Source organism: Pristiophorus japonicus, chromosome 18 (genome assembly GCF_044704955.1).
Source record: "Pristiophorus japonicus isolate sPriJap1 chromosome 18, sPriJap1.hap1, whole genome shotgun sequence".
NCBI lineage: Eukaryota > Metazoa > Chordata > Chondrichthyes > Pristiophoridae > Pristiophorus > Pristiophorus japonicus.
The window spans coordinates 4866564-4890296 of NC_091994.1; the positions used below are offsets into that span (position 1 = coordinate 4866564).

The window sequence follows — 23733 nt, forward strand, 5'->3', positions numbered from 1 at the left end:
AAGGGGAGGGAGCGTGGGGAGAGAGGGGGAGGGGGAGGGAGCGTGGGGAGAGAGGGGGAGGGGGAGGGAGCGTGGGGAGAGAGGGGGAGGGGGAGGGAGCGTGGGGAGAGAGGGGGAGGGAGCGTGGGGAGAGAGGGGGAGGGGGAGGGAGCGTGGGGAGGGGGAGGGAGCGTGGGGAGAGAGGGGGAGGGGGAGGGAGCGTGGGGAGAGAGGGGGAGGGGGAGGGGGAGGGGGAGGGAGCGTGGGGAGAGAGGGGGAGGGGGAGGGAGCGTGGGGAGAGAGGGGGAGGGGGAGGGGGAGGGGGAGGGAGCGTGGGGAGAGAGGGGGAGGGGGAGGGAGCGTGGGGAGAGAGGGGGAGGGGGAGGGAGCGTGGGGAGAGAGGGGGAGGGGGAGGGAGCGTGGGGAGAGAGGGGGAGGGGGAGGGAGCGTGGGGAGAGAGGGGGAGGGGGAGGGAGCATGGGGAGAGAGGGGGAGGGGGAGGGAGCGTGGGGAGAGAGGGGGAGGGGGAGGGAGCGTGGGGAGAGGGGGAGGGGGAGGGAGAGAGAGGGAGGGGGAGGGAGCGTGGGGAGAGAGGGGGAGGGGGAGGGAGCGTGGGGAGAGAGGGGGAGGGGGAGGGAGCGTGGGGAGAGAGGGGGAGGGGGAGGGACCATGGGGAGAGAGGGGGAGGGAGCGTGGGGAGAGAGGGGGAGGGGGAGGGAGCGTGGGGAGAGAGGGGGAGGGGGAGGGAGCGTGGGGAGAGAGGGGGAGGGGGAGGGACCATGGGGAGAGAGGGGGAGGGAGCGTGGGGAGAGAGGGGGAGGGGGAGGGACCATGGGGAGAGAGGGGGAGGGAGCATGGGGAGAGAGGGGGAGGGGGAGGGACCGTGGGGAGAGAGGGGGAGGGGGAGGGGGAGGGAGCGTGGGGAGAGAGGGGGAGGGGGAGGGAGCGTGGGGAGAGAGGGGGAGGGGGAGGGACCATGGGGAGAGAGGGGGAGGGAGCGTGGGGAGAGAGGGGGAGGGAGCGTGGGGAGAGAGGGGGAGGGGGAGGGAGCGCGTCGGGGGAGGGGGAGGGAGCATGTCGGAGAGAGGGGGAGGGGGAGGGAGCATGGGGGAAGGGGAGGGAGCGTGGGGAGAGAGGGGGAGGGGGAGGGAGCGTGGGGAGAGAGGGGGAGGGGGAGGGACCATGTCGGAGAGAGGGGGAGGGGGAGGGAGCATGTCGGGGGGAGAGGGAGGGACCATGTCGGAGAGAGGGGGAGGGGGAGGGAGCGTGTCGGGGGGAGAGGGAGGGACCATGTCGGAGAGAGGGGGAGGGGGAGGGAGCATGGGGGAAGGGGAGGGAGCGTGGGGAGAGAGGGGGAGGGGGAGGGAGCGTGGGGGGGGGGAGTGGGAGGGACCATGTCGGAGAGGGGGAGGGGGAGGGAGCATGGGGGAAGGGGAGGTGGGGGGAGAGGGGAGGGAGTGTGGGTGAGAGGAGGGGAGGGGGGATGGAGTGTGGGGGAGGGGGAGGGATCGTGAGGGGAGGGGCAGCATGGGGGAGGGGGAGCGGGGGGAGGGGGTACACGAGGTGGGAAGAACTGCCCCAGGGCAGTATTGCATTTATATAGCGCCTTTAACATGGTGCGAAGTCTTCGGGTTTGTTGCCCCCTCGCCCGGTTTGCCGCCCAGAGATCGGGTGTAATGACGCCCCGTTTCTACCCCAGACCCCCCTCTGCCCGCTGGGGTACTGAGCCCCACTGAGCAGCAAGATCCCAGGTGCAGTCCCTGCCCGCCAGTATCAGCACCCCAGGCCGGAGGTTCCTGCTGATTGCCGTCCCGAGATCCCGGCTGGGCAACGACAGCGGGGCGGGTGTGCGATGCCGGTTTTATTCGGTTCAGAGGTGAAGAAAGGGCACTCGGGAGATGCACTGGAAAATGATCGATGCAATAGGTTGTCTGTCTCACTTACTGTCTGTTATCGCACTCTCTCTCAATCTCTCTCTGTCTCTCAATCTCTCTCTCAATTTCTCTCAATCCCTCTCTCTGTCTCTTTCCCTCTCTCTCACTCTCTCGCTCTGTCTCTCTCAATCCCTCTCTCTGTCGCGCTCTCGATCCCTCTCTGTCTCTCTCTCTCGCTCTCTCAATCCCTCTCTCTGTCGCTCTCTCAATTCCTCTCTCTGTCTCTTTCCCTCTCTCTCACTCTCTCGCTCTGTCTCTCTCAATCCCTCTCTCTGTCGCTCTCTCAATCCCTCTCTCTGTCGCTCTCTCTGTCTCTCTCTCTCTGTCGCTCTCTCAATCCCTCTCTCTCTCACAATCCTCTGTCTACTATCTCTTTCAATCCCCCTCTTTCTCTCAATCCCCCCTCACTCAATCCCTCTCAGCTTTCTTTTGTCTCTCTCAACCCCTCTCTCAATCCCTCTGCTTATCTCTGCTCTATGTCTCACTTTCTCTCCTATCCTCCCTGTCTGCTATCTCTGTCTTGTGCTCTCTCTCTTTCTCTGTTTTCTGTGTCTTCCTGCTATCTCTATTTTCCCTCTCGCCTCCTCTCCTCTCTCTTTCTCGGTCCCTCTCTCTAATCTGCATCTCTCTCTGCTAACTCTGTCTTGCACCATCTCTGACAGCCCGTCTCCCTCACTCTCTGCTTTCTTTGTCTGTCTTGTGTTCTCTGCTGTTTCCCTCACCCTCTCTTGGCACTGATTCTCTGCGATCTCCCTGTGGTGCTCTCTCTCACTGAATCTCCCTCTGCTGTCCGTCTTTTATGCTCTCTGATATCTCCGTTTCAAGCTCTGTCTCTCATTCTATGATTCTCTCACTGACTGACACATCCATTGTTTAAATGCTGCTGTTTTTATTCTGCAGCCTGTGCTGCCACCATGTGGCGATTGTGTTTGTTGCAGACTCCCCACAGGCAGTGACTGACACTCACTCAGCATCAGGCCATGTCAATGAGAGGGGGCCAGTTCCCCAGTCCCTGAGCGCACTTCTGTGTCACTCACAGGCTGAACCTCAGCCATAACGTCAAGGCAATATATTGATTCAAAAAATATTCCTACTTGTTTACACAAAGCAGCTGCTGCTAATACCACACCTGCCCCCCACCCGGTCGGTTACAGCCTGATTAACGGGTACTATACCGAGTTAATGACTAGTTACTTGACCATTTTGGGTAAAGGTAAGAATCTGGTTTATATGAGGAAAAGTGGAGGGCAGAGAAACCCAAGGCAAAGAACAAAAAGGGCCACTGTACAGCAAAATTCTAAAAGGAAAAAGGGTGTTAAAAAAACAAGCCTGAAGGCTTTGTGTCTTAATGCAAGGAGTATCCAAAAACGTTAGTGGGAGTTGTGTACAGACCTCCAAACAGTAGTAGTGATGTTGGGGAGGGCATCAAACATGAAATTAGGGGTGCATGCAATAAAGGTGCAGCAGTTATAATGGGTGACTTTAATATGCACATAGATTGGGTTAACCAAACTGGAAGCAATACGGTGGAGGAGGATTTCCTGGAGTGCATAAGGGATGGTTTTCTAGACCAATATGTCGAGGAACCAACTAGGGGGGAGGCCATCTTAGACTGGGTGTTGTGTAATGAGAGAGGATTAATTAGCAATCTCGTTGTGCGAGGCCCCTTGGGGAAGAGTGACCATAATATGGTGGAATTCTGCATTAGGATGGAGAATGAAACAGTTAATTCAGAGACCATGGTCCAGAACTTAAAGAAGGGTAACTTTGAAGGTATGAGGTGTGAATTGGCTAGGATAGATTGGTGAATGATACTTAAGGGGTTGACTGTGGATGGGCAATGGCAGACATTCAGAGACCGCATGGATGAACTACAACAATTGTACATTCCTGTCTGTCGTAAAAATAAAAAAGGGAAGGTGGCTCAACCGTGGCTATCTAGGGAAATCAGGGATAGTATTAAAGCCAAGGAAGTGGCATACAAATTGGCCAGAAATAGCAGCGAACCTGGGGACTGGGAGAAATTTAGAACTCAGCAGAGGAGGACAAAGGGTTTGATTAGGGCAGGGAAAATGGAGTACGAGAAGAAGCTTGCAGGGAACATTAAGACGGATTGCAAAAGTTTCTATAGATATGTAAAGAGGAAAAGGTTAGTAAAGACAAACATAGGTCCCCTGCAGTCAGAATCAGGGGAAGTCATAACGAAATGGCAGACCAATTGAACAAATACTTTGATTCGATTCACTGAGGAGGACACTAACAACCTTCCGGATATAAAAGGGGTCAGAGGGTCTAGTAAGGAGGAGGAACTGAGGGAAATCCTTATTAGTCGGGAAATTGTGTTGGGGAAATTAATGGGATTGAAGGCCGATAAATCCCCAGGGCCTGATGGACTGCATCCCAGAGTACTTAAGGAGGTGGCCTTGGAAATAGCGGATGCATTGACAGTCATTTTCCAACATTCCATTGACTCTGGATCAGTTCCTATCGAGTGGAGAGTAGCCAATGTAACCCCACTTTTTAAAAAAGGAGGGAGAGAGAAAACGGAATTATAGACCGGTCAGCCTGACATCGGTAGTGGGTAAAATGATGGAATCAATTATTAAGGATGTCATAGCAGCGCATTTGGAAAGAGGTGACATGATAGGTCCAAGTCAGCATGGATTTGTGAAAGGGAAATCATGCTTGACAAATCATCTAGAATTTTTTGAGGATGTTTCCAGTAGAGTGGACAAGGGAGAACCAGTTGATGTGGTATATTTGGACTTTCAGAAGGCTTTCGACAAGGTCCCACACAAGAGATTAATGTGCAAAGTTAAAGCACATGGGATTGGGGGTAGTGTGCTGACGTGGATTGAGAACTGGTTGTCAGACAGGAAGCAAAGAGTAGGAGTAAATGGGTACTTTTCAGAATGGCAGGCAGTGACTAGTGGGGTACCGCAAGGTTCTGTGCTGGGGCCCCAGCTGTTTACATTGTACATTAATGATTTAGATGAGGGGATTAAATGTAGTATCTCCAAATTTGCGGATGACACTAAGTTAGGTGGCAGTTTGAGCTGCGAGGAGGATGCTATGAGGCTGCAGGTCGACTTGGATAGGTTAGGTGAGTGGGCAAATGAATGGCAGATGAAGTATAATGTGGATAAATGTGAGGTTATCCACTTTGGTGGTAAAAACAGAGAGACAGACTATTATCTGAATGGTGACAGATTAGGAAAAGGGGAGGTGCAACAAGACCTGGGTGTCATGGTATATCAGTCATTGAAAGTTGGCATGCAGGTACAGCAGGCGGTTAAGAAAGCAAATGGCATGTTGGCCTTCATAGCGAGGGGATTTGAGTACAGGGGCAGGGAGGTGTTGCTACAGTTGTACAGGGCCTTGGTGAGGCCACACCTGGAGTATTGTGTACAATTTTGGTCTCCTAACTTGAGGAAGGACATTCTTGCTATTGAGGGAGTGCAGCGAAGGTTCACCAGACTGATTCCGGGGATGGCGGGACTGACCTATCAAGAAAGACTGGATCAACTGGGCTTGTATTCACTGGAGTTCAGAAGAATGAGAGGGGACCTCATAGAAACGTTTAAAATTCTGATGGGTTTAGACAGGTTAGATGCAGGAAGAATGTTCCCAATGTTGGGGAAGTCCAGAACCAGGGGTCACAGTCTAAGGATAAGTGGGAAGCCATTTAGGACCGAGATGAGGAGAAACTTCTTCACCCAGAGAGTGGTGAACCTGTGGAATTCTCTACCACAGAAAGTTGTTGAGGCCAATTCACTAAATATATTCAAAAAAGAGTTAGATGAAGTCCTTACTACTTGGGGGATCAAGGGGTATGGTGAGAAAGCAGGAATGGGGTACTGAAGTTGCATGTTCAGCCATGAACTCATTGAATGGCGGTGCAGGCTCGAAGGGCTGAATGGCCTGCTCCACCTATTTTCTATGTTTCTATGTTTCTATATGCAGCTCAGAATTTCAATAATTTACACCGAGTGTACAGGTCAACAGCCCCACCGCTCCGTGCCGGTGTTTATGCTCCACACCAGCCCCCTCCCACCCCATCACCATATCCTTCTATTCCTTTCTCCCCCATGTGTTTATCCAGCCTCCCCTTAAATGCATCGAAACTATTCACCTCAACCCCTCCCTGTGGCAGCGAGTTCCACATTCTCACCACTCTCTGGGTAAAGAAGTTTCTCCTGAATTCCCCATTGGGTTTATCAGTGACTGTCTTATATTGATGGCCCCCAGTTCTGGTCTCCCTCCACAAGTGGAAACATCTTCTCTACATCTACCCTATCCAACCCTTTCATAATCTTAAAGGTCTCTATCAGGTCACCCCTCAGCCTTCTCTTCATTTATATTACCCCGGGGCAGAGTTTCTGCTTTGGGCACAATTGACAAATCCCGCTGGTTTTCCGGAGTGAAGTTATGGATCAAGTTTCCACTCTCACAAACGTAAAGTCGTCCACCAACCAGCGAAATTGGGCAGCGTTTTACAACGTGATACTTTTTAAACCCGCGCAAAGGAAACTCGATTCGCGCTTGGAATTCCTCCATCTTTTCCGCGGGTTAGACCGGTTTGGGGAAACTGCTGGCGGAAGCTCCAGGCTGCAGGGTCCCGTTCTCCCGAGGGTGCGGAGTCCGAGCTGGGAGACAGCCTGGCCCACCTGCACACGCAGGCATCGTCCAGCAGAGGGCAGCAACTCAAATGGCCGGCTCTCGCGGATACCAATGGAACCCGTTGGGTTCAGAGTGCCGCGGGGGGGGTTGGAACGCGCGTGCTCGGGATTATTAGTCCAGTGACATAACACACCGCCGTACCCCAAGCTGATTGGTCACCTTCCGAACCTGAGGGCACTGAGGCCAGTTCGAGCACGAGCACCTCCGTCACAGCGAAGATCACTGACTCGGGACAGACTGGGTCTGGGGGGCTTTTCCTGGGCCCGGGAGGGATGGGGCCGGCGGGGGGGGCTTTTCCTGGGCCCAGCCCGGGGGGGCGGGGGGGGAGCGCAGTAACGCACTCTGGGCCTGTCCCAGTGCTCACTGATTATTGTATTTCTTCTCTGTTACAGGGTCCCCCGGGATCGCAGCCATCTCCTCACGCACAGGTCCCTCCGCACAACCCCAACAACCCCATCATTGGCCCTCACGGACAGGTAAGTGCTGGCGGGAGGGGCCATGCCGCAGGGGGGGGGCTGTGCCAAGGGGGTGGGACCATGCCAAGGGGGAGGGGCCGTGCCGAGGGGGAGGGGCCGTGCTGTGGGAGGGTCTGTGTTGGGGGGAGGGGCCGAGCCGAGGGGAGAGGGTCTGTGCCACGGGGGAGGAGGGGGCAAGCCCTGGGGGAAGGGGTCGTGCCGGGGGGGAGGGGCTGTGCGAGGGGGCGGGGCCGTGCCGGGTGGGCGGGGCTTACTCCCCAAGGTCCGGGATTTTCCGTGGGTGATGGCTATTAGAGAGAAACTATTCCCTCTGGTGGGGGGAGTCCAGAACAAGAGGCAGGACCTTAAAATTAGAGCCCGGCCGTTCAGGGTGATGTCAGGGAGCACTTCTTCACACAAAGGGCAGTGGGAATCGGGAACTCTTCCCCTCCCCCCCAAAAAGGCTGTGGGTGCTGGGGGTCAATTGGAGCTTTCAGGACTAAGATTGCTGGATTTTTGTTGAGTAAGGGGACTGAGGGTTACAGAACCAAGGCGGGTAGATGGAATTAAGGTTCAGATCAGCCGTGGTCTGATTGAATGGGGGAACAGGCCCGAGGGGCTGAGTGGCCTCCTGTTCCTGTATGAAAGCTGGTTCTCCCCATCCACACTCCCCTTCCCCCGCATGGCTCACTGGGCAGTGATGAGGAGCAGGATTCCGGCCAAATTTTCCTCTCCCATTGAGGCCACTAGTAGCCCCCTCTGCCCCCGCTAACTGAGCACCGATCGGGGGATGGGAGCCTCCCTGGCTCGTGTGCCTCAGTACCACAGCCACCATTGCAGGTCCCAACAGAGGGCAGGGCTGTGCTTGGAAATTCTAACGCTAAAAATTGACCAGCTGAACCTATTAAGTGAATGTTGCTTTACTGGGTGGGAGGCAAGGTGGGTTAATAATTGCTAATACAAAATCAAAATTCAGAAGAAGGCAGAACCTGAAATAAAAACAGCAAATGCTGGAAATCTCAGCGGGTCCGGCAGTGCCTGTGAAGAGAGAAACAGAGTTAATGTTTCGGGTCGATGAGTCTTTGTCAGAACTGGCGAATGTTTGTAAAGAACGGATTCTTAACCAGCACTGAAAGGGGGAGGGGAGGGGAGAACAGAAGGGAAGGTCTGTGATAGGGTGGAAGGCAGGAGAGATTAGAGAGACAAAAGGGATGATGGGCCAAATTCAAATGGTAATGACAGGAGTTAGAAAAAGGTTAGTCGAGAGAGGGTGTGAATGGTGGGATAATTACCGGCTGCCATTGGAGACAAAGAGAAAAAAAACATAAGATTGGGGATGGTATGCAAGGGTCAAGGATGTCTCGGAGTGGCTGCAGAGCATTCTGGAGAGGGAGGGTGAACAGCCAGTTGTCGTGGTATATGTAGGTACCAACGATATAGGTAAGAAGCGGGAAGAGGTCCTACAAGCTGAATTTAGGGAGCTAGGAGCTAAATTAAAAAGTAGGACCTCAAAGGTAGCAATCTCTGGATTGCTACCAGTGCCACGTGCTAATCAGAGTAGAGGGAGCAGGATAGTTAGAATAAATACGTGGCTTGAGCAGTGGTGCAAGAGGGAGGGATTTAAATTCCTGGGACATTGGAACCAGTTCTGGGGAAAGTGGGACCTGTAAAAAAGGGACGGTTGGGCAGGACTGGAACTGATGTCCTGGGGGGTAACATTTGCTCATGCAGTTCGGGAGTATTTAAACTAATATGGCGGGGGGATGGGAACCTATGCAGCGAGACAGGGCAAAGTAATATGGAGTCAGAAACAGATGGTAGAAAGTTAAAACGCAATAATGGAAGGCCGAGTAAACAAAGGCAACAAACAAAAAGGGCCACACTACATCATAATTCTAAAAGGACAAAGAGTGTTAAAAAAACAAGCCTGAAGGCTTTGTGTCTTAATGCAAGGAGTATCCGTAATAAGGTGGATGAATTAACTGTGCAAATAGATGTTAACAGATATGATGTGATTGGGATTACAGAGACGTGGCTCCAGGATGATCAGGGCTGGGAACTCAACATCCAGGGGTATTCAACATTCAGGAAGGATAGAATAAAAGAAAAAGGAGGTGGGGTAGCATTGCTGGTTAAAGAGGAGATTAATGCAATAGTTAGGAAGAACATTAGCTTGGATAATGTGGAATCTATATGGGTAGAGCTGCAGAACACCAAAGGGCAAAAAACGTTAGTGGGAGTTGTGTACAGACCTCCAAACAGTAGTAGTGATGTTGGGGACGGCATCAAACATGAAATTAGGGGTGCATGCAATAAAGGTGCAGCAGTTATAATGGGTGACTTTAATATGCACATAGATTGGGCTAACCAAACTGGAAGCAATATGGTGGAGGAGGATTTCCTGGAGTGCATAAGGGATGGTTTTCTAGACCAATATGTCGAGGAACCAACGAGGGGGGAGGCCATCTTAGACTGGGTGTTGTGTAATGAGAGAGGATTAATTAGCAATCTCGTTGTGCGAGGCCCCTTGGGGAAGAGTGACCATAATATGGTGGAATTCTACATTAGGATGGAGAATGAAACAGTTAATTCAGAGACCATGGTCCAGAACTTAAAGAAGGGTAACTTTGAAGGTATGAGGCGTGAATTGGCTAGGATAGATTGGCGAATGATACTTAAGGGGTTGACAGTGGATGGGCAATGGCAGACATTTAGAGACCGCATGGATGAACTACAACAATTGTACATCCCTGTCTGGCGTAAAAATAAAAAAGGGAAGGTGGCTCAACCGTGACTATCAAGGGATATCAGGGATAGTATTAAAGCCAAGGAAGTGGCATACAAATTGGCCAGAAATAGCAGCAAACCCGGGGACTGGGAGAAATTTAGAACTCAGCAGAGGAGGACAAAGGGTTTGATTAGGGCAAGGAAAATAGAGTACGAGAAGAAGCTTGCAGGGAACATTAAGACGGATTGCAAAAGTTTCTATAGATATGTAAAGAGAAAAAGGTTAGTAAAGACAAATGTAGGTCCCCTGCAGTCAGAATCAGGGGAAGTCATAACTGGGAACAAAGAAATGGCAGACCAATTGAACAAGTACTTTGGTTCGGTATTCACTAAGGAGGACACAAACAATCTTCCGGATATAAAAGGCATTAGAGGGCCTAGTAAGAAGGAGGAACTGAGAGAAATCCTTATTAGTCGGGAAATTGTGTTGGGGAAATTGATGGGATTGAAGGCCGATAAATCCCCAGGGCCTGATCGTCTGCATCCCAGAGTACTTAAGGAGGTGGCCTTGGAAATAGTGGATGCGTTGACAGTCATTTTCCAACATTCCATAGACTCTGGATCAGTTCCTATAGAGTGGAGTGTAGCCAATGTAACCTCACTTTTTAAAAAAGGAGGGAGAGAGAAAACAGGGAATTATAGACCGGTCAGTCTGACATCGGTAGTGGGTAAAATAATGGAATCAATTATTAAGGATGTCATAGCAGCGCATTTGGAAAGAGGTGATATGATAGGTCCAAGTCAGCATGGATTTGTGAAAGGGAAATCATGCTTGACAAATCTTCCGGAATTTTTTGAGGATGTTTCCAGTAGAGTGGACAAGGGAGAACCAGTTGATGTGGTATATTTGGACTTTCAGAAGGCTTTCGACAAGGTCCCACACAAGAGATTAATGTGCAAAGTTAAAGCACATGGGATTGGGGGTAGTGTGCTGACATGGATTGAGAACTGGTTGGCAGACAGGAAGCAAAGAGTAGGAGTAAATGGGTACTTTTCAGAATGGCAGGCAGTGACTAGTGGGGTACCGCAAGGTTCTGTGCTGGGGCCCCAGCTGTTTACACTGTACATTAATGATTTAGATGAGGGGATTAAATGTAGTATCTCCAAATTTGCGGATGACACTAAGTTGGGTGGCAGTGTGAGCTGCGAGGAGGATGCTATAAGGCTACAGAGCGACTTGGATAGGTTAGGTGAGTGGGCAAATGCATTGCAGATGAAGTATAATGTGGATAATTGTGAGGTTATCCACTTTGGTGGTAAAAACAGAGAGACAGACTATTATCTGAATGGTGACAGATTAGGAAAAGGGGAGGTGCAACGAGACCTGTGTGTCATGGTACATCAGTCATTGAAGGTTGGCATGCAGGTACAGCAGGCGGTTAAGAAAGCAAATTGATGTTGGCCTTCATAGCGAGGGGATTTGAGTACAGGGGCAGGGAGGTGTTACTACAGTTGTACAGGGCCTTGGTGAGGCCACACCTGGAGTATTGTGTACAGTTTTGGTCTCCTAACTTGAGGAAGGACATTCTTGCTATTGAGGGAGTGCAGCGAAGGTTCACCAGACTGATTCCCGGGATGGCGGGACTGACATGACAAGAAAGACTGGATCAACTGGGCTTGTATTCACTGGAGTTCAGAAGAATGGGAGGGGATCTCATAGAAACGTTTAAAATTCTGACGGGTTTAGACAGGTTAGATGCAGGAAGAATGTTCCCAATGTTAGGGAAGTCCAGAACCAGGGGTCACAGTCTAAGGATAAGGGGTAAGCCATTTAGGACCGAGATGAGGAGAAACTTCATCACCCAGAGAGTGGTGAACCTGTGGAATTCTCTACCACAGAAAGTTGTTGAGGCCAATTCACTAAATATATTCAAAAAGGAGTTAGATGAAGTCCTTACTACTAGAGGGATCAAGGGGTATGGTGAGAAAGCAGGAATGGAGTACTGAAGTTGTATGTTCAGCCGTGAACTCATTGAATGGCGGTGTAGGCTAGAAGGGCCGAATGGCCTACTCCTGCATCTATTTTCTATGTTTCTATGGAGCGGGAAGGGAGCCAAATATGTTCGGAAATTATTGAACTCGATGTTGAGTCCGGAAGGCTGCAAAGTGCCTAAACGAAAGATGAGGTGCTGTTCCTCGAGCTTCGTTGGAACAGTGCAGGAGGCCGAGGACAGAGAGGTCGGAGTGGGAGTGGAGCGGGGAATTAAAGTGACAGGCGACCGGAAGCTCAGGGTCACACTTACGGATTGAACGGAGGTGCTCCACAAAGCGTTCACCCAATCTACGCTTGGTCTCCCCAATGTCGAGGATCACTGTTTCACCTGGAAGGAGTATTTGGGGCCCTGGATAGTGGGAAGGGAGGAGGTCAAAGGGCACGTGTTGCATCTCCTGCACTTGCACGGGAAGGTGCCGTGGGAAGGGGAGGGGCTGCTGGGGGTGACTGCGGAACGGACCAGGTTGTCACGGAGAGAAGGAGTGCTGGGAGGGAAGGAGAAGATGTGATTGGTGCTGGGATCATGCTGGAAATGGCGGAGGATGATCCGCTGAATGTGGAGGCTGGTGGGGTGAAAGGTGAGGACAAGGGGAACCCTGTCGTGGTTCTGAGAGGAAGGGGAAGGGGTGAGAGCAGAGGTGTGGGAAATAGAACGGACACGGTCGAGAGCCGTGTTCACCACTGCGGAGGGGAATCCTCGGTTGAGGAACCTGTCCTGGGAGTGTTTGATAGGACAGTGTAGAGGGAGCTTTACTCTCTATCTAACTCCATGCTGTACCTGCCCTGGGAGTGTTTGATGGGACAGTGTAGAGGGAGCTTTACTCTGTATCTAACCCGTGCTGTACCTGCCCTGGGAGTGTTTGATGGGACAGTGTAGAGGGAGCTTTACTCTATACCTAACCCGTGCTGTACCTGCCCTGGGAGTGGTTGATGGGACAGTGTAGAGGGAGCTTTACTCTGTATCTAACCCGTGCTGTACCTGCCCTGGGAGTGTTTGATGGGACAGTGTAGAGGGAGCTTTACTCTGTATCTAACCCGTGCTGTACCTGCCCTGGGAGTGTTTGATGGGACAGTGTAGAGGGAGCTTTACTCTGTATCTAACCCGTGCTGTACCTGCCCTGGGAGTGTTTGATGGGACAGTGTAGAGGGAGCTTTACTCTGTATCTAACCCGTGCTGTACCTGCCCTGGGAGTGTTTGATGGGACAGTGTAGAGGGAGCTTTACTCTGTATCTAACCCGTGCTGTACCTGCCCTGGGAGTGTTTGATGGGACAGTGTAGAGGGAGCTTTACTCTGTATCTAACCCGTGCTGTACCTGCCCTGGGAGTGTTTGATGGGACAGTGTAGAGGGAGCTTTACTCTGTATCTTACCCGTGCTGTACCTGCCCCGGGAGTGTTTGATGCGACAGTGTAGAGGGAGCTTTACTGGTTGTGAGTCACTCGATAAACCTAGATATTTCTCTGCGGGTCTCCCTTGCGCTGTTGCGACAGTTGTCGGTTCTCAGTCGGGTTCAGTGTGACCGGTTTCTCCTTCTCCCCAACAGCCCTTCATGTCTCCCCGTTACCCGGGCGGTCCCCGGTCATCCCTCCGCATGTCGGCACAGGTGAGTGTTTGCGGGATGGAATCGAACTGGATTAACGCAGCCCAGTCTGGAGACTGAGACTCCCACACCCATCTGTGGGACCCCTACCCTCAGTGATCCTTCCCCACCCCCAAACATAAAGTTCACCTTGCTGTCGGATTGAAGCCTGTGGCCTACACACCACCTTGGTTCTGGTCTCTTTTACAATTTGCTGCCCCCTATTTGGGGGGGTGTAATGTATTTGCTTCAAGGGTTCTTTGCTTAACAATTCAAAGCACAATATTGCTATTAAGAACTAGTTGGTTTATTAGCAAAGGTTTAACAATCACACTACACATTACCAGTTCATCCACCGGGCTCACAACCACCTGCCCCATCGTGGATCCCCCGAACCCAACTGGCTGGGGTTTTATTGAGCCTTGTGAACATCACGTGACTGGCTAAGCCACTCACAGTGCAATAGCCCCACACACCTCTGAGCATCCTCGCAGGTGCAAACATTATGGGGGGGGATTCATTTCCTCAGACAGTCACTACTGCCCCCCCTCTCCCCGCTTGCCAAATAACAAAGGGCCAGGCGTGCCCTCCAATCCCATAGCTGACTCACCCCCCTCCCAACCCCACCGAGACCCAACCGATTGTTCCGGGTTGACGCTGATTAAATATATAGGGTGGGGTTCCCCAGCGAGTGGATGCCCCCCCCCACCCCCTCACTGCTGCGGAAGGAGCAGGGTCAGTGTGAGGGAGGCAGGTTGGGCGGGGGTGGGGTAAGGACTCTGAGACTTGGGGATGTTTGTTTTATTAAATGGGGACAGCAGATTGGCCCGGGGCGGGAGGCAGGGGTGGGGAGTGTGATGGGAGTCTCGACAAGAGCGTGGGGTCACAATGGGACCTCGATGGGCACGGTCTCTCGGACCTCCGGCTCGGTTGATCCACAAGTTGCCGATTCACCATCGTCTGCATTGAGTGACGATCGCCCCCAGAGTGAGACTAGAAACAGGGAGGAGGGTGGGGAGAGGGGTGTGGTGGGGGGGGGGATTCTGCTCTGTGTTAATGTTTCCTGTGTTTGCTGTATTCTCGCAGCCCCCTGTCGGAGTCCCAGGCTCTCAGCCCCTGTTACCGAACGCCATGGACTCCACAAGGCAGCAAGGTAGGTGCCACTCGGGAGCCCGTAGATCATGCCTGGGGTCTGAGAGACTCCTGCAGCCAATCAATTCCCTGGGAGTGTATCAGTGTTTACAGGGGGTCCCCGGGAGTGTGTCAGTATTTACAGGGATTCCCCGGGAGTTTGTCAGTATTTACAGGGATTCCCCGGGAGTGTGTCAGTATTTATGGGGGATTCCCCGGGAGTTTGTCAGTATTTACAGGGATTCCCCGGGAGTGTGTCAGTATTTATGGGGGATTCCCCGGGAGTTTGTCAGTATTTACAGGGATTCCCCGGGAGTTTGTCAGTATTTATGGGGAGTCCCCGGGAGTGTGTCAGTATTTATGGGGGATTCCCCGGGAGTTTGTCAGTATTTACAGGGATTCCCCGGGAGTGTGTCAGTATTTATGGGGGATTCCCCGGGAGTTTGTCAGTATTTACAGGGATTCCCCGGGAGTTTGTCAGTATTTATGGGGAGTCCCCGGGAGTGTCAGTATTTACAGGGATTCCCCGGGAGTGTGTCAGTATTTATGGGGGATTCCCCGGGAGTGTGTCAGTATTTACAGGGATTCCCCGGGAGTGTGTCAGTATTTATGGGGGATTCCCTGGGAGTGTGTCAGGATTTACAGGGGATCCCCGGGAGTGTGTCAGTATTTATGGGGAGTCCCCGGGAGTGTGTCAGTATTTACAGGGATTCCCCGGGAGTGTGTCTGTATTTACAGGGAGTCCCGGGGAGAGTCAGTATTTACAGGGAATCCCCGGGAGTGTGTCTATATTTACGGGAGTCCTCGGGAGTGTGTCATTATTTACAGGGAATCCCTAGGAGTGTATCAGTGTTTATGGGGCGTCCCCAGAAGTGTGTCAGTATTTATGGGGGATTCCCCGGGAGTGTGTCAGTATTTACAGGGATTCCCTGGGAGTGTGTCAGTATTTACAGGGATTACCGGGAGTGTGTCTATATTTACGGGAGTCCTCGGGAGTGTGTCATTATTTACAGGGAATCCCTAGGAGTGTATCAGTGTTTATGGGGCGTCCCCAGAAGTGTGTCAGTATTTATGGGGGATTCCCTGGGAGTGTGTCAGTATTTACAGGGATTCCCTGGGAGTGTGTCAGTATTTACAGGGATTACCGGGAGTGTGTCAGTGTTTACACGGAGTCCCCGGGAGTGTATCAGTATTTATGGGGGGTCCCCGGGAGTGTGTCAGTATTTACAGGGAGTCCCCGAGAGTGTGTCTATATTTACAGGGAGTCCCTGGGAGTGTGTCAGGATTTACAGGGAATCCCCGGGAGTGTTTCAGTATTTACAGGGAATCCCCGGGAGTGTATCAGTGTTTATGGGGGGTCCCCGGGAGTGTGTCAGTATTTATGGGCAATTCCCCGGGAGTGTGTCAGTATTTACAAAGGATCTCTGGGATATGTGTCAGTATTTACAGGGTGTCCCCGGGAGTGTGTCTGTATTTATGGGGGATTCCCTGGGAGTGTGTCAGTATTTCTGACTGGTTTTTGTCTTTGTGTTTGTGTCAGGGCATCCGAGCATGGCGGGTCCGATACAGAGAATGGCAGCTCCTCGTGGACTAGCGAGCATGGGGCCCCAGGTAAGTGACCCGATCACACCCCACAGGCAGCTCATCCATTGGCCGTGCGACCCTCGGAGGCCTTGATTGGGCCTCCTCGTTAGGAGTCTACCCCGTTTGTCAGCCCTCGGTGTGACAGGACCTCTCCCTAGCCCCGACTCTAACCCTGTCCCAGGTTTACGAGTGTACAACATGCTCCATCACGGAGAGGCTGGGCAGCAGCCAGTTTGGGTGCCCCATGCCCAGTCCGGCCAACAGCAGGGGTGACGGCGATTCCGGTTTTCTCAGGGTGAACTCTCTCCTCGGCAGGTTTGTCAAGCACAGCGACAACTCGCCAAGGCTTCTTCGGCGAGCACCTCCCAAACCCGCGACCTCTACCCACTAGAAGGACAAGGGCAGCAGGCGCATGGGAACACCACCACCTCCACGTTCCCCTCCCAGTCGCACACCATCCCGACTTGGAAATATATCGGCCGTTCCTTCATCGTCGCTGGGTCACAATCCTGGAACTCCCTCCCGAACAGCACTGTGGGAGCACCTTCACCACACGGACTGCAGCGGTTCAAGGCGGCGGCTCACCACCACCTTCTCAAGGGGCAATTGGGGATGGGCAATAAATGCCGGCCTGGCCAGCGACGCCCACATCCCAAGGGTGGAATTACCCGGTGCAAATCCTCAACCTACCTGGCAGCGAGTTCAGGTCAATACCCGGGAGCCATTCTTCAATATGTCGTATTTTGCAGCTACCCAAAGACTCAACGATAAATGCACATCCTGGTGTGGGACTGAGCACCCCCCCACCCCACACACAGAGCAGCAGAGGCCCAGGCTCGATCCCCGGCCTGTGGCTGAGTTAGCTTGATCCCCTGTCCTGTTCCCGATGTTTCCCAGGTTTTCTCCTTGTTGCTGTCTTGACTCGTGTCTCTTTTTCCCTTTCTCTTCCAGAGTTATGGAGGATCGATGCGGCCCCCGCCCAACTCTTTAGGTGGTCCTGGGATGCCGGGAATGAACCTGTAAGATTTCCGACAGGATTGCGGCTGTTGTTGAATGTCGATGGGTTGTGTCGGCCCTTGGCCCTAGCTGGTGCAAATTGAGGGGCCGAAATTGCCCCAAGCGGGGCGCGCAATTCAAATTAAACGATTATTCTCCGCCCCAAAATGTGGGGCAACTGGAGGGATTTTGCCCTCTTTCCCGCTGTGATTTTGTCGGGATGTTCCGGGCGGGAGCGCGGCGGAAGGCGGGCGGTGTCATCAGTGCCCGTGCTGGCACATCACAACGTCTGTCCGCTTCAGTTAAAGGGGAAGGCCGCTGCGAACTTTGCAGCCACTTCAGTGACCGCCACTGAGGGAGGGTCAGTGACCGCCACTGAGGGAGGGTTGTGGCCGGGCCAGCGTTCCGGTACCCGAGAGGTGGTGCGCGGCTGCCTGTTGGCGGCCCGGCCGAACCCGTGGCTGCCCCATTGTCGGTCCGACAATTAAATAAAATGGCGGCCGCGGCGGAGTGCCCTCCCCTTTAAGCTTCCCGGCGGGGAAAACTGTCGGGGGCACCGATTGCCGACGGCTCTGCTCCCGCGGGGCAATTTCCCTCGTGGGGCGATGCCTGGCGGCGAGGGGTCGGAACGTGCCCGATGGGGCAGGAACAAGGGCGGGACAGAAACCCTTTTCTACCGCTCCCGGCCCGGTGGCGATTTCTGTTGGGCCGGCCCATTCGCCTGCCCCCATCGGAAAGGTCTTACTGCCCCTTTAATGGACCTTAACGAGGGGGGCAATTTCAGCCCCTGAGCCTTTTAAATGATCACTGGATCCCCCTGGGGGTCTGGGGGGAGTTGGGGGTCTGGGGGGAGTGGGAGATTATCGTAGCATCTCACGGCACAGGAGGAGGCCATTGGGCCAATCGTGCCTCCTCTGGCTCTGTGACACAGCGACCTCGGTAGTCCCACTGCCCCTGTTTGTTCCCCACAGCCCGATAACATTTTTCCCTTTCAAGTCCTTTTTCCAAGTTACGATTGAATCTGCTCCCCCCACCGCCCTTTCAGGCAGCGCCTTCCCCGATCATTTCTCCTCATCTCCCCCTCGGGTTCTTTTGCCGATTATCGTCAATCTGTGTCCCTCTGGTTACCGACCCTCCTGCCCCGGGAACAGTCTCTCCTTATTTACTCTATTTTGAACGCCTCTATCAAATCCCCCCCCCCTTAACCTGCTCCGCTCTACGGAGAACAATCCCAATCTGGAGCCGGCACAGACCCGCTGGGCCGAAGGGCCTCCGACTGCTGCAAATCTTGGTGGAGCTAGTGTGAAAAATAGGGCTCAAAGGAACGAAAGACTTACATTTATGTAGCGCCTTTCACGACCAGTGGACGTCTCAAAGCGCTTTGCAGCCAATGAGGTACTTTTGGAGTGTTGTAATGTGGGAAACGCAGCAGCCAATGTGCGCACAGCAAGCTCCCACAAACAGCAATGTGAGAATGACCAATGTGATAGTCAGTGGTTGGCCGAGCTGGTGCAGGAATCGGGTGTTTGGTGCTTAGCAGGAATGAGGGCGAGGGAGATCGGAGCGGCGATGGCCACAGCCTGATCAGTGGAGTGATGAGGTTGTGATCGAGGGAGGGAGTTATGGCTGTGGGCTTGGCCGACACTGTGGGGGGTCTCCCCGTGGGTGGTGGGGCCTATTGTGGAGGCCCGTCGGTTAACTGGAGGATTGCCTGGGCCGACGGAACGCCCCCCCCATCCCCCTGTGAGCGGCCCCCGCTGTGTGGTGTCTGTAACCCAGGGTTGTGATTCTGTTGCAGGGGTCCAGGCGGAGGGAGGCCCTGGCCAAACCCACCCAACGCTAACTCGGTGAGTAACCAAGTGACCGGCGCGAGTCCAGTCCGCGCGCGCCGAGCGGGGGAGCCGGCTCCAGGTGGGATTAACCCTTCACTGACCGCGGCAGCTGGTGCAGCTGTGCCTGGCCCCGTTAACGGCCTGGGGCCGGATTTTAGGCGCTTCCGCTTTCGGGCCGAACGCAGAGGCAGGGCAGGAAAGTTAGCGGCCGGGAATAGTTTGCGCTTTGGTCAGGAAGTCTCGGCATCTGGGCGTCTGCGTCACGGGACGCTGCGCAGCGCGAGGGGGGAGGCGTTTTACGCTTCTCGTGGCTGCAAGGATGGGAAACGCGGGAACTAAAGAGCAGGGCCGGGAGTGGTGAGGGGGAAACCTTTATAAATAAACCCACACAAACATTCCCAGGACATTGCCCACGCCACCACAACACAAACTGCTAAAACAATTAACAGAACAAACGCTCCGCGCTCACCCGCGGAGAACGTTACCATCCGCCCTCACCGCTGGCGGTCGTTGCGGACGCACTTCCGGGCGGACTGGTCGGGGGGAAAAGTCCAAATTCCTGCCGGTGTCGCTACCAGAGCCCGGCGCAGCTCTTCCCAGCCATGCTGAGCCAGGCCGCCGCAAAACCGGAGCGGAGGATCGTGGCGGGGCGCGCGAGACCTCACTGGGCCGTTCACGCACAACCCAGAGCGCGGAAAATGCAGCCCCAACACCACCCCTATTCTCACCGGGCCAGCTCTCCGCAGTCTGACCATCCGGCTGCCCCGGCTCGTGTCTCCGGTACTCCCGGCACAACCTTGCACTGGGCACAAGCATTGCTCAATCTGCCGTTAATATGGGGCTATATTTTATATTAAGCAAAGCTAACTGAAAGAAAGAATAAGAAAGACTTGCATTTCTATAGCGCCTCTCACAACCTCAGGACGTCCCAAAGCGCTTTACAGCCAATTAAATACCTTTTTGTGAAGTGTCGTCGCTGTTGTAATGTGGGAAAGGCGACAGCCAATTTGCGCACAGCAAGCTCCCACAAACTCACAAACAGCAATATGATAATGACCGGATAATCTGTTTTTTGTTATGTTGATTGAGGGATAAATATCGGCCAGGACACCGGGGAGAACTCCCCTTCTTCAAAATAGTGCCATGGGATCTTTTATATCCACTTGAGAGAGCAGACGGGGCCTTGGTTTAACATCTCATCCGAAAGACGTCCCCTCCGACAGTGCGGCACTCCCTTAGTACTGCCCCTCCGACAGTGCGGCACTCCCTCAGTACTGCCCTTCCGACAGTGCGGCACTCCCTCAGTACTGCCCCTCCGACAGTGCGGCGCTCCCTCAGTACTGCCCCTCAGACAGTGCGGCACTCCCTCAGTACTGCCCTTCCGACAGTGCGGCACTCCCTCAGTACTGCCCCTCCGACAGTGCGGCGCTCCCTCAGTACTGCCCCTCAGACAGTGCGGCACTCCCTCAGTACTGCCCCTCCGACAGTGCGGCGCTCCCTCAGTACTGCCCCTCCGACAGTGCGGCGCTCCCTCAGTACTGCCCCTCCGACAGTGCGGCACTCCCTCAGTACTGCCCCTCCGACAGTGCGGCGTTCCCTCAGTACTGCCCCTCCGACAGTGCGGCGCTCCCTCAGTACTGCCCCTCCGACAGTGCGGCACTCCCTCAGTACTGCCCCTCCGACAGTACGGCGCTCCCTCAGTACTGCCCCTCCGACAGTACGGCGCTCCCTCAGTACTGCCCCTCCGACAGTGCAGCACTCCCTCAGTACTGCCCCTCCGACAGTACGGCGCTCCCTCAGTACTGCCCCTCCGACAGTACGGCGCTCCCTCAGTACTGCATTGGGAGTGTCAGCCTGGATTTATGTGCTCAAGTTCCTGGAGTGGGAACCTTCTGACTCACGGGTGAATGCGCTGCCCACTGAGCCACAGCTGACACATAATGGCAATTCCAGTGCACCTATAACTGTACGTTCGATTAACAGAGGCGGATATTAATGAATCGTCTCTCTCTCTCTCTCTCTCTCTCTCTCTCTCTCTCCTAGATACCATATTCCTCATCGTCACCGGGCAGCTACGTGGTGAGTTTATTCGCCCGACCTCCGCCTATCACACGGCATCCGCGCATTCACCCACACAGGAGCACAAGACCCGCGCATTCTCCCACACTGGATACGGCACCTGCGCATTCTCCCACACCGGGGTACAGCACCCATGCATTCTCCCACACCGGTGCACAGCACCTGCACATTCTCCCACACTGGGGCATAGCACCCGTGCATTCTCCCACACCGAGATACAGCACCCACGCATTCTCCCACACTGGGGCACTGCACCCACGCATTCTCCCACACTGCATACGGCACCCATGCATTCTCCGACACTGGGGCAAGACTCGCCCCGCATCCGGCTTTCCCCGTCCCCCGCCTCCCCCACTTCCCCCCCCCCCCCCCCCCCCCACACCGACAGGGGACACCACTCCCCCGCTAAACCTCCCTCCCTGTATTCTGGTTCATCCCCCTGCTCCACCCATCCCACCTGCCGCCTACCACCCCCACAAATCTATTGCCCCACCACTCCCCCTCCCCTTGCTCCCCACCCCCTATCTGATTGGTCACCCACCCCATTTTATGTTTGTGGTTAATTTCTTGTCTGTCTGTAACAATGTCCGCTCTAACGTGTGCTTTTGTTTCCCTCCCAGGGCCCCCCAGGCAGCGCTCCCCCGGGAACACCCATCATTCCCAGCCCAGGAGGTAAGGTGACTCCTCCCACCCATTGTAGTAGCACCAGAGATATTCGTCCGGGAATGACGGCGGGAAGAATGTATTGGAGTCAGAACGAGTGGGGGGGGATAGGCAGGGGGGGTAGGGAATAGTCAAAATATTCTTCATTATAATCATTTTTATTTAAGTTAACCACTCAGAGTAAAGCTCCCTCGACACTGTCCCATCAAACACTCCCAGGGCAGGTACAGCATGGGGTTAGATACAGAGTAAAGCTCCCTCTACACTGTCCCATCAAACACTCCCAGGGCAGGTACAGCACGGGGTTAGATACAGAGTAAAGCTCCCTCTACACTGTCCCATCAAACACTCCCAGGGCAGGTACAGGGGGTTAGATACAGAGTAAAGCTCCCTCTACACTGTCCCATCAAACACTCCCAGGGCAGGTACAGGGGGTTAGATACAGAGTAAAGCTCCCTCTACACTGTTCCATCAAACACTCCCAGGGCAGGTACAGCACGGGGTTAGATACAGAGTAAAGCTCCCTCTACCCTGTCCCATCAAACACTCCCAGGGCAGGTACAGGGGGTTAGATACAGAGTAAAGCTCCCTCTACACTGTCCCATCAAACACTCCCAGGGCAGGTACAGCACGGGGTTAGATACAGAGTAAAGCTCCCTCGACACTGTCCCATCAAACACTCCCAGGGCAGGTACAGGGGGTTAGATACAGAGTAAAGCTCCCTCGACACTGTCCCATCAAACACTCCCAGGGCAGGTACAGGGGGTTAGATACAGAGTAAAGCTCCCTCTACACTGTCCCATCAAACACTCCCAGGGCAGGTACAGCACGGGGTTAGATACAGAGTAAAGCTCCCTCTACACTGTCCCATCAAACACTCCCAGGGCAGGTACAGGGGGTTAGATACAGAGTAAAGCTCCCTCTACACTGTCCCATCAAACACTCCCAGGGCAGGTACAGGGGGTTAGATACAGAGTAAAGCTTCCTCTACACTGTCCCATCAAACACTCCCAGGGCAGGTGCCCAGGTGGAGGCTGGGCTGCACTGAGAATGCTGACACTCGCTTTGCCCAAGACCCCGAGAGACAAGGGTGGCCATGAACCCCTGGACCTGGGGCCCAGTGTCTGCACTCACTGCTCACTCAGCTCCGGGCTTGGTCCCAGCAAGGGCCGATTGGCCTCATTTTTTGTGCGGATGTAATCACAATAAACGTTCTTGGGGTTTGCGCGGATTATGTTATAAAACTCTGAGCCGCTGTGACCCACCTCACCCGTGACCCCTACCTGTTGACCTTTGGCCTCCCTTGTCTTTTGTTAGACTCCACCAACTCCAGTGAAAACATGTACACGATGATGAATCCCATTGGACCCGGAGGGAACCGCCCCAGTGTAAGTCTGAGCCAGCGGGAGCGGCCTCCCGGGGAATGTAGCCGCGGGTGTGTTTAGTTTGATCCTGGGTCGGTGCTGATCGCGGCATTGGGTGTCTGCAGCTGGCGTATCTCTGGGTTTGGTTGGGGGGGGGGGGGGGAGTGGGCAAGTGGGGGGGGGGGGGTGGGGTAAGAGAAATTATCCCGGGTTCCTGCTCCTGATCAACTATCCAGTGACAGGATTGGGCTTGGCTGTGATGCACACTGAAGTCAAATAGCCTGCTGACACTCACTGTCTGCATCCGTGTGTGGGGCTTGAGTGAGGTGACTGAGGGGAAAGCCACCTATGCATCTGTACCCAGCGAGAATCAGCACCTTCAGCGGGAGTGGGGAGACATACATCCACCTCTGTAACATCGCCCGTCTCCGCTCTGCCTCAGCTCATCTGCTGCTGAAACCCTTGTCCCTGCCTTTGTTACCTCCAGACTCGACTATTCCAACGCTGTCCAGGCCAGCCTCCCACCTTCCACTCTCATCCAAAACTCGCACCAAGTCCCACTCACCCATCACCCCTGTGCTCGCTGACCTACATTGGCTCCCAGTCCGGCAACGCCTCGATTTTAAAATTCTCCTCCTTGTGTTCAAATCCCTCCATGGCCTTGCCCCCTCCCTATC

General features: G+C 54.1%; 1 protein-coding gene across 1 annotated transcript in view; it reads left to right on the top strand.

Moving 5' to 3' along the window:
* Positions 1–23733, top strand: part of ssbp4 (single stranded DNA binding protein 4) — a 109748-nt gene that overhangs the window by 78884 nt on the left and 7131 nt on the right. The window contains exons 6-14 of the mRNA XM_070860775.1: positions 6986–7069; positions 13372–13431; positions 14494–14560; positions 16079–16149; positions 17074–17141; positions 18917–18965; positions 20994–21029; positions 21650–21701; positions 23010–23080. Coding sequence (XP_070716876.1) covers positions 6986–7069; positions 13372–13431; positions 14494–14560; positions 16079–16149; positions 17074–17141; positions 18917–18965; positions 20994–21029; positions 21650–21701; positions 23010–23080 — 558 coding nt within the window. The remainder of the gene's footprint in view (positions 1–6985; positions 7070–13371; positions 13432–14493; positions 14561–16078; positions 16150–17073; positions 17142–18916; positions 18966–20993; positions 21030–21649; positions 21702–23009; positions 23081–23733) is intronic.